The sequence below is a fragment of the Impatiens glandulifera genome, chromosome 2, assembly GCF_907164915.1.
Source record: "Impatiens glandulifera chromosome 2, dImpGla2.1, whole genome shotgun sequence".
NCBI lineage: Eukaryota > Viridiplantae > Streptophyta > Magnoliopsida > Ericales > Balsaminaceae > Impatiens > Impatiens glandulifera.
Window position 1 is genome coordinate 6,673,516 of NC_061863.1, and position 11,440 is coordinate 6,684,955.

The 11,440-nt window shown below is 29.5% G+C and overlaps 1 protein-coding gene across 2 annotated transcripts; it reads left to right on the plus strand.

Annotated features, from left to right (window-relative positions):
• Window positions 1–5,891: 5,891 nt before the first annotated feature.
• On the plus strand, window positions 5,892–10,587 carry LOC124925942 (protein PLASTID MOVEMENT IMPAIRED 1-RELATED 1-like). 2 transcript variants are annotated; one of them, XM_047466086.1, is made up of 2 exons: window positions 5,892–8,008; window positions 9,449–10,587. In XM_047466086.1, exons 1-2 carry the CDS (start codon window positions 6,183–6,185, stop codon window positions 10,509–10,511), a joined length of 2,889 nt encoding a protein of 962 aa, XP_047322042.1. In that variant the 5' UTR covers window positions 5,892–6,182; the 3' UTR covers window positions 10,512–10,587. The 2 variants fall into 2 exon arrangements, with proteins under 2 accessions (XP_047322042.1, XP_047322043.1); XM_047466087.1 differs by having other exon boundaries at window positions 9,452–10,587.
• Window positions 10,588–11,440: the final 853 nt, after the last annotated feature.

The following is an 11,440-nucleotide window of genomic DNA, read 5'->3' on the forward strand; positions in this document are numbered from 1 at the left end:
ATTTTAGTTTTAAAAGTTGTTGTAAAGCTTGATTAATGTTCTTGTTTTAGTTGTGTTCGACTATAAACATCATTTCAAAGCCGTTGGAACATGGCCTAAATAAAAAGTTCTCAAATTATGCCCTAAAAACGATTTTGAAAAATCAATTATTATAGAGTTTGATTGACCGTGTTTAGGGTTAGGGATTATGATCCTTACATTCATATGAGTTGATTGCAACTTACAGATCATAATTTCATGACCTGTATCAAAAGATACAAACCCGTAATTCTTTATACCAAATGAAGAATACTCGGACCCCGATGATCGAGTCTTGTAGTACCGGGACCGAGAAACGGGGCCAAGAATTCTCGATCCTAACCATGACCAAGGATCAATGTTCTTGAGTAAGGACCGAGGAATCCAACCTAGGATTCTAACCTAGGACCGAGAGTTCTGACCTGGGACCGAGACTCCCAAGTCTTACTAACGAGGAAGCTAGTTCTAGGATCGAGCCTCCCATACCTAGCACCGAACAACCCAAGTTCAGGACCGAGCCTCCTAAACTCTAGAGCCGAACCCTCAGGTCCCTTGACCGAGTGTCCTGAACCCCGATGTAGACCATCCCCGGTCAGAAGAAGCCCGTGCGAGTCTAGATTAGTAAAAATTGACCCAAGCCCCAAGACTCTAGTCTTAGAGGCCTGTTTGGTTTCATTTTTCAAAATCCAAAATTACAAATTTTGGAACCCCAATCTATTCTAAAATAATTCTGAAAGGTTAGAAAATGATATTTAAATATTTTCAGGATATTTTCCAAACAAATATTTTGTCTAAGGCCCCGTTTGGAATTTATTTTTAAATTCTAATACTTTTTCAAATATTTTTCAGGTATAATACTCAATCTTACATCAACGCAATCGCATGTACACCCTTTTAAATAATTTTGTACAATTATTTACGTGATCTAAACCTATTATTGTTTATGAACCCCAAACTAATAATTAAAGAAAATAAATATTATAAATAAAATTTTTGATAGCCAGACTTTTACTTTAAAAATAATACCGTCCTTTGACGGGCGCGGATGACATAGCATGAAAGTCTTTTCCTGAGCGTAACCAAATAACGAACCTCTTTATGGAAACTCTGATATAAAACACGTTTATACACGTACCTTTAATTAATTTTTTCTAAAATAATTTGACAACTCTGTGTTCAAATAAATAATCTTTTAAATTAATTTAAACTAATCAAATTGTTATTTGATCCCCAGATTATTAAAATTTGAATAAAATTAATTATATTTTATATGATTAATTTCAAAATCTCTCAAGTATTTTCAAAATCTTCAAAAATAATATTTTATTTTAAAAAAGATGTTTGACACGCAAACTAAGGTTGAAACGTATTGAACTTCGAGTCACCCTGCGATTCCCCGTATTGCCATGTATCCACCAAACACGTGCTAAGCTGCGAGGGAATCTCTCAAGGTTACAGTAATATAATTATAAAAGAAAATATATATAATATTATAATTATAATTATTAGAGAGAAAATATATGAGAGTGAAAAATATAATGGGATAAAAAGTGAACCCCATGAAAATGAGATTTATTTCTCCTAATTTAAGAAGGAATGAATAATTCCTGAATATTTGATAATCAAATCAATATCCTAAATTCAAACTTATTAAGTAACCAACTCATTTTATTCTCTTTCCCCTTTCTAATTACAAAAACAAAATCACCTACTAATCATGCCCTGAGTTATTTTTCTAAAACATTAAAAGTTTTTACAAAATGTTTGATATAAGTAGGAATGAATTTTTAAAAGATTGATCTATTTGTTAATAATGAATATCACGAGAATATTCTCCTAAAAAAATTATGGTCATTTTTTGTTTTGTATTATTAAAATAATTTTAGCTAAATCAAACATCATTTCACTTTACTTTTATCAATCACGTCACTAAATTTATTAATTAAAATAATAAAATATTTTTTATTTTAAATTATTATATTATATTTTATTTATATATCTTTTAAATATATTTATCAAAAAAAATTATTATTTTCTCAAGATCATCACTTATGAGTACATTTTTTTTTTATCTTTCTTATTTTTTTTAAATAACCCATTCCCAAACAAGTTATATGAATTTCAAACAATAGTAAAGTTTTTTTATGTTTCAATGCCCCGTTTCATTCTTTTTTTCTTCTTCCCATAAGCGTTAAAGTCATTTTATATTTCTTAACTTCTTTTTCTCTCTTGGCCTTTCACATATATGAAAACTGTAACATATGTCTATGTGCATCTACAGTGTAAACTTATTAATCTGATTTATTTTTAGTTTTGAGAAAATTATCGATATTATTGATATATTGAAAATATTGCAATGTAAAATATTGAAAATATTAATTTTTTTGGTAATACCAAAATAAAAATAATGTATGATACCGATACCAAAATTTAGTAAAGTGTTTGAAATTTTAAAAAATTTAAAAATTTTGGTATATCGGTATATATCAAAATAATATTTATAAATTAAATATATATATATTATAAGAAAATAAATAATTATTAGTTAAATTATAAATAACTAGCATTTATCCCGTGCATTTGCACGAGTAATGATATAAATATTTAAGAAAAAAATTTACGTTAAAAATGTGACTTTATAATTTAATTCAATATTTTTTATCTAATTATTAAAAAAATTGACAAAACTTACTTTTATCCACTCATTTTATTTAAAATTATTTTGTTATTTTTTAAACCTACACAAAATCATATGAATTGATAAAACATTAATGATGTGGAAATAAAAGTAGTTTTGATAAAACAAATCTTCAAACATTGAATAACTAAATTCGAGGTGCATTCTTAAACATTCTTGGGCATGATTCTAAGCAGGGTCGGCTCCAAGAGTTGGGAGGCCCAATGCAAATTCAAATTTTGTGGCCCCCAAAATTAAAATAAATATAATAGTTGTACATTTTATTAAAAATATATTAAATATACAAATTAAAATATATATAACTAGATTATTGATTTAAATAAGAAAAAAAATACATATGGTGGAGGTATCGATATGCTTTTGATGATTTTAAAGCCTCTTTAATAATATTTGTGATATATTGTGTATGATGTTTCTATAATGAAAAAAATATAATAGATATTTTAATATGAAAAAAGATTACGAAGATAAACATAAGAATAAGAACAAATAAAAAAACAAATTTAAAAGCATAAAAATGTAATGATAAAATTTTAAAATATTATAGATGAAAAGACTGATACAATCTAAATAAGCATAATATTAAGAATAAAAAATGTTATAAAAAATAATAAAATCTTTTTACATAGGATTACAATAGAAAAAAATTAATATATTATTATATTAAATATAATATGTTGAGAAAAAAAAATATTATTATATTATATATGATATATTGAGAAATAAGTAATATATTATTATATAATATGGAAAGAGAAAATAATATTTTTATATATAATATATTGATAAAGTTAGAATATTATAATGAAATAAATATATAAAATAAATACTTTATAATATATAATTAATAATATTATATACTAAAAATTAAAAATTTGGGGCCTATGTAATTGCATTGCCCTTGGGTCGGACTCACTACCAAGGTCTGAGCACTCACATATAATAATTATTTAGTCACCAGTATAAAATGTTAACACTTTAACCGCTAGACCATTTATAATTATAGAAAATAATTTTATAATTATATATATATATATATTGTAAGTTAGATTTTGAATAATTATATAAATTATTTACTGGGGTCTAATATTATTTATTACTAGGAAGATTCCCACGCCAGATAAAAATATAAATAAATAAATTTAAAAATAATAATAATATGTATTCAATTTTTAAAATTCTTAATAAATCACGAATAATATATTAAAATAAAAAGAACTCTCTCATCCACATTTTATTCATTTCGGTAAAACAACTTATCTTCTCACATATCTCATCATATATTTTTTCGAATTAACCTAACATCTCGTGACCTAACACTTTCACTTTAATCAATCAAATATTTAATTCATATTTTTTTAATATTTAACATTGTGACCTCACACTTTGGTCAATCAAATATTTGATTCATATTTTTTAACCACTTTTAATTTATACCGACCTATTATCTCTCAACAAACCACATCACAATCACACTTGGTTAAATGAATATATTTTTTTTTATGTTACAAGTTCGAAACATACCTATATCATTTTTAATTTTATTTATTCAATATTTAAAATTCTTAATAAATCACGAATAATATATTAAAATAAAAAATAAAACGCTCTCATTTCACATTTTATTCATTTCGCTAAAACAACTTATCATCTCACATATTTTTTTCCGAATGAACCTCTCATCTCGTGACATAACACTTTCACTTTGGTCAACCAAATATTTGATTCATGTTTTTTAATATTTAACATCGTGAACTCATACTTTGGTCAATCAAATATTTGATTCATATTTTTTAATATTTAACATCGTGAACTCACACTTTGGTCAATCAAATATTTGATTCATATTTTTTTAACCACTTTCAATTGATACGGGCTTGTTATCTCTCGACAAACCACATCACAATCACACTTGGTTAAAGGTTGTACTTGTTTTGTTAGGTTGCAAGTTTGAAACATACATATAGTATTTTTTATTTTATTTTTAACCATTTTAAGTTTAAGGGTTGGTCAACCCACCATCCGACCCAAATATTCATTTACTCTCACATATATATCCAAATTAATCACGGTTCTCGACCCGGTAATCCGGACACTTTAAAAATTAAGCATCATTATATATATATTAGTTACTTAAAAAGTTGAACTTATATTGTTAAAATGTTCCGTGTTAATCTAATTTGGTTTTGAATTTAAAATATAAAGTGTTATTTGCCTAGTTGGTTAAAGAGTTGTACTTGTTTTGTTAGATTTTTAATATTTAACATCGTGACTTCACACTTTGGTCAATCAAATATTTGATTCATATTTTTTAAGCACTTTCAATTGATACCGGCCTATTATCTCTCGGCAAACTACATCACAATCACACTTGGTTAAAAGTTGTACTTGTTTTGTTAGGTTACAAGTTCGAAACATACCTATAACATTTTTTATTTTATTTTTAACCATTTTAAGTTTAAGGGCTGGTCAACTCACAATCTGACTCAAGTATTCATTTACTCTCACATATATATATATCTAAATTAATCACAGCTCTCCGACAATTCTGACACTATAAAAATTTAGCATCATTATATATATATATATTAGTTAGTTAAAAAGTTGAACTTATACGCGTTAATCTAATTTGGTTTTGAATTTAAAATATAAAGTGTTATTAGCCTAATTGGTTAAAGAATTATACTTATTTTTGTTAGGTTGTATGTTTGAAATATACATTTAGTATTTTTTATTTTATTTTTATCATTTTAAGTTTATGGGCGGGTCAACCCACAATCCGACTTAAATATCAATTTATTCTTACATATATATCAAATTAACCACAATTATCGACCCGAACACTTTAAAAATTAAGCATTATATATATATATAGATTATGTTTTAATTTTCATTTTATAAATTAAATTCACCGGTATGATTTTTTTTTTAATAGAGTATAAAATATGAATAAAAAATTACAATAAACCGACTTACCTCATTTTCTTGTAATAATTATTTTTTATTACGAGATATTAGATTCGATTTATATTCAAAAATATATTAATAATTGATATATAAATAATAATTGAATAAACCAAGAATATGTGTTATTATTTTTGGGTGTAAAAAATAAGAGCAGTGATTTGATTTGTTAATGTTGTCCCTAAAATAAAAAAAAAGCTTAAACAGAAAGAAGTTTCTTCAGTCGCCGAAATCGCATTCAAAGAAGACGACAAACCCCACCAGTTTCTTCTTAAGCTGACCGTGAAGATCGTCTCTTTTGTACGTCTGTGTTAAATAGGGTTTCTTTCTCAACAACCCTCTTCAATACCCACCTCCCCGTTCATCTTTTCTCTAATAGGCTACTATTCCTCGATTGAAGACGGCAAAGAAACTAATCAACCTCGGTAAGCATCATTCATTTCAATCTCCAGTTGATATGATATAAAACATATGAATTTATGATTGATCTCCCGATTTGAAAATGTTTCAATCGGTAGTTGGATCTGTAAAGGAGAATCATAATAATGGTTCAAATAGTGGACGTTTATTGCGAGATATAGAGGAAATAAGTAAAGCCCTGTATCTAAATAGGGTTTCTAGTAACCGATCTAAATCCTCTGGAAGATATACTAAGATCAAGTTTGCCAATGAGGAATTGTTCGATGAGGAGAAGAAACCTTCCTCTTTATGGAAGAATTGGAAGCCCTTTAAGGCACTAACACACATCCGAAGTCATAGATTTTACTGCCATTTCTTTTTGCATGTACACACCATTGAAGATATACCATCGAGTCTCAACAATGCTTACTTATGTGTAAACTGGATTAGGAAGGAGAAAGAGCTGCAAACTCGTCCAGCTCCTGTTAGTCAAGGGTTTGCGGAATTTGAAGAGACTTTGGTCTTTAGGTGTCCTGTATATGGTAGTAAAAACCGACACCATCATTCAACAAAGTATGAGGCAAAGCCTTTTTTGCTTTCTGTATCTGTTATCGGGGATCCTTCTCTTGAAACAGGGAAACATTGGGTTGATCTCACTCGTCTGCTTCCACCTACGATGGACGAATTAGAGGTGGAGAAGAATTTAGGGAAATGGACGACTAGCTTCAGGCTTACAGGAAAAGCGAAAGGTGCAGTTCTAAATGTGAGTTTCGGATTTGCAGTAATGGGGAGACATCCATTTGAACAGAGCGCTAACATGAATATATTCAGGCTTTTACACGAGAATAGTTCGACTTTGAATGTACAGTTACCAAACCAAGGAACAGAGTTGGCTCAGTCAATAACGTCGCTCTATGAGAAACTTGACGAGGGAAAGTCTGAGCAGCAGCCTTGTATAGATGAATCATATGTTGACAATTCTGGAAATGAATTTTTTAGTGGAGAATTTACTGTAATTGATTGTGGGATAGAATTCTCCAGAATCAAATCATTGAGATCTGAAGATAGAAACGAATCTTTCGATGGTTATTCTGTTAAAACCATTAATTTGAAAGATATTTTCGACATTGATGACCCCGCACCTTTAACTGAGAGTACTGAAATCAAAAGAGACAACTTTGTGGTGGATTCTTCGGATGCAGATGATTCTCTTCGACAACAGAATCCAAGAATTGGAATTCAAATTGAAAGTGAATCGCCGAAGATGGAGAGATCTCGAAGTTTGGATGATATAACAGAATCCGATTTCTTAAAATTATTGGGAATCGATCAGAATACATTGGAATCGGGTTATGAAACTGAGCCTCATTCGCCCAAGGAGCGTCTCGTATTGTTCGATGTTGATCAGATTGAAGAACAGTTAGATTTCGAAGAGCATAAGAACGATAACACGTCTCTTATAAGTCGGAGAAATGCAAAGATGCTTGAAGTTATGGAAACAAAAGCTTTAATGGTGGAATGGAATCTAGACGAGAAATTCTTTTTGGGTTCTCCTTCTATTTCCTCAGGTGGTTTTGGTAGTCCGATTTATATCCCATCTATCGACGTGCCCTTAGAGTTTCCTCCAATAGCGGAAGGTTTGGATTCTTTTCTCGAGACTAAGGATGGCGGTTTCTTGCGATCAATGAATCCATGTCTTTTCAAGGAAGCTAAAAATGGTGGCCGGTTGATCATGCAAGTTTCAGTACCGGTTGTGTTGCCTGTTGTGATGGGCTCTAGCATAATGGAGATATTGGAGCATTGGGCCTCAGTTGGAAACCAAAAAATGCAGATGCAGATGAACAAGTTAATGCCTTTAGAAGACTTAACAGGGAAGAAGATGGAAGAGATGGCATGGAATCTTGCATCTAAACAGGAAGCCATTAAAAGGTTAGAAAGATTATCTTTTTTGTTGATCTTACTAGAACCCATAACCAAAAAACCTAATTTTTCGAAAACCTCAAAAATACAAATTAAATATAACATTGCCCAGACAGTACTTATTGAAATGATATATTAGTTTTTCTTGTTTGATCTTGGGTTATTTGAATAATCTTTGATTTATTTGAACACAATCTTAAATGAATTACTTAGATTAATTGATCAAAATATTTTTAGGCCTTGTTTGATGCAGGTTATGAAAAACTTGGTCATTTGGGATTATTTCAATAAAATGAGACTATATGAAGTGTATTTTGGCATTTTAACTGAGAATTTGAGAATGTTATGACAGATTGGATAGTGGAATATTTAGAAATAATCTCAAATAACCCACATCAATCAAAGCTTAGTATTAATATTTTAAAATATAAAACATAATGTAGAGGTATTTTGCAGTGTTCTAAATGGCGGTAGGCGGTGGCGGAGCGGTAAGTGACTGCCTACTGCCTCAGGTGCCTAGGCGGTGCTTAGGCGGTGCTTAGGCGGTGCCTAAGCGGTTGAATATAAATAAATTTAAATATAAATATAATAAAGATGTTCTATAATTATCATTTTATCAAAAAACCAAATTAATATTCTCTAACATAGTAACATCTAACAAAAATAAGTATGTAGACGAGCTGAAGAAAAGATAGATGTTTAGATGATCGAATGATATGTAGATGATACGGGAGGTGAGGTGAATGAGATAAGAAACGGAAAAGAAGAAGATAAATGAATTGGAATGCAAAGAATCATTTCAAAATTTATATAAATAGTGGGAGATAAAGAGTGTTTTTATTGAATTTATATATATATTAATATTAGTAATTAATTAATTAAAAATAATAAATAATTAAATAATTTGACCGCCTCATTTATAGGCGGAGCGGTGTTGGACGCCTACCGCCTAGGCGGCCGCCTTGACCGCCATTTAGAACACTGGTATTTTGATATTTTAGTTGATGATTTAAATGACGTGATTGAGATGGGTCTCAAAGGAATATTTGTGAATGACTGTTGATTGGATGGTGGATTATTTGAAAATAATCCCAAATAATTCACATTAAACAACCTCCAAGGTTCTTGACATGAGAAAAAAATGTGTATCAGAAACCACAAATCATTCGAAAAGACAATTCAGCAAAAGAAGATACTTATATTAACATCTCAACATTTAATCAATTTGAAATATGATTTGAATTTCTGTTGTGATCGAAGTACTTATGGTAGAATTGGATACTGAATTATTTGAAATCCTAAACTGTTTACACTCTACATTTATTTTTATTCCATTTTAGTAAGTAGAATTGGATACTGAATTATTTGAAATCCTAAACTGTTTACACTCTACATTTATTTTTGTTCCATTTTAGTAAGTATTTAATACTATTTATCTATCCATTGCAGTAGAAGATTGAGTTCTTTGAACGTAGAACAACAAGAAGAAGATGGGGAGAATGAATCATCCTTTGATTATGTTCTTGATGAACTGATATTAAACAGTCAATTCAGTAATGATATGGATTCAGATCTAATAGCTCTAAAAGACGTTGCTCCTTTGACAATGGATAAGATCGAAGCTCTCACTATTCAAGGTTTAAGAATCCAGTCTGGTCTATCCGACGAAGAAGCACCATCAACCATTAGGCCTCAGTCAATTGGCAACAATGTAACCTTCTTAAACAAAGGCCATCTTTTGTGCTTCGATGAAGAAGAAGAAGAAGAAGATTCTAATAAGGCGCAACTAAACGAAGAACATAACGATATCGATCACTTGATAAACTTATCTATAACACTAGACGAATGGCTGAGATTGGATTCTGGGTTGTTTGACGAAATAACCGACACTTCCGAGATACTTGCAGCTCATATGGCCGAAAATGTGGGACATGTCGATGAAATCTTGACTAAATCAAGAAAAAATGAAAGTTGTGGTTTTCTAGGTAATAATTTAACGGTTGCTATGAGGGTTCAACTTAGGAATCCGTTGCGCGACTACGAAACAGTTGGAACTCCAATGGTTGCATTTATCGAGGTGGAGAGGGTTTACATTGATTTGAAGCCGAAGATATTATCGCTTGGTGAACAATCTGAATCTGATGATCAAGAGGATAATCATCAAGAAGAATTTGGTATTGGTACTCCGCTTTTTAAAATAAGAGAAGTTCATGTTGCGGGATTTAAGACTCTAATGGAGACGAATGAGAAGTGTTTTTGGGAACGGAGGAGAAGAGGAGAGCAACAGTCGGGTAGTCGTTGGTTGATTGCGGCGGGAATGGGTAAGAAGAAGGTTTTCAGTTCGAAATCGAATGCTATCGTGAAATCTTCCTTATCGGGGATGACAAATGGTGTTTCGGTTGATAGTTTATGGAGCATTTCGGCTCATGTTCATGGATTGAGAGCTAGATGGAAAGAATTGGCTACGTTAAACCATCATATGCGAAATCCTGATGTCGTTTTCATGTGTTGAGGTTCGAGGTTTGTAATAACAGGTTGTGTTTTGATTTTGGAAAAATAAAATAAAGATTATAATTTATAGGGTTTAAATTTTGTTTGAAATAATTAGTAATATTGTTGTTCATATTATGAAAAGTTAAAACTTTGTATTAATATAATTATTATGAAAAGTTGAAAACATTTAATTAATAGAATTGTTACAAATATAACTTGTAGTATATTAATAATCTTGTTTCAAAAGTTGTATTTTACTATAATCATCCTCCTAACTAATGTACAATTATATAAATAAATGACATGTTCATAATCAAATTTGTGATCAAACCTTGCATTTTCTTTATTTGTATTACATAGATTTAAAATTAATCTAATTGCAATTTAATTGTCAAATGAACCATTTTCTCATTTAACTCTACTTTGTTTTAAGTAACAAAAAAAAAATGATTAAACCAACTACTTATAATTAGAGGAATTTAAATATTGACAAAACTTTTGGAGAATTAACCTATTTTAATATAAGCTCATTATTGTTAAGAGGTAAATGTAAACCTTGTTAAATTTCTTTTTTTGTGTGTGTGCTTATATAGGGGTATAGTGATTTGTTTATGCATATATTTTAATATAATAATATTTAGTATATATTTTTTTTAAAGGAAAGATGATAGGATATGTGAGTATTTCTTAAATTAATTTGAATGAATAAAGTTTTAAGAATAATATGAATCAAACATGCCTAACGATTTTCTTATTTTGTTTTTTTTCTTCTCTTCTATAATTATTAATGAATAAGTTGACGAGAATTTGCTCTCACACACTAATGGAGCGTCTCGGTTTTCATTATAAATTGGAGGAGGATAACGCCAGGTAGAGATGTCTTTGTCTGTGGCTCAAGGAGGGGATTCAAATAGCTGGTTTTTTCATAATTTTGCTAATTCTCGTAGA

Excerpts from the sequence above, each read along its gene's own strand:
- LOC124925942 (XM_047466086.1), top strand. The coding sequence starts at position 6,183 with ATGTTTCAATCGGTAGTTGGATCTGTAAAGGAGAATCATAATAATGGT. Across the intron at positions 8,009-9,448 it reads AAACAGGAAGCCATTAAAAG|TAGAAGATTGAGTTCTTTGA; the intron begins GTTAGAAAGATT and ends TATCCATTGCAG.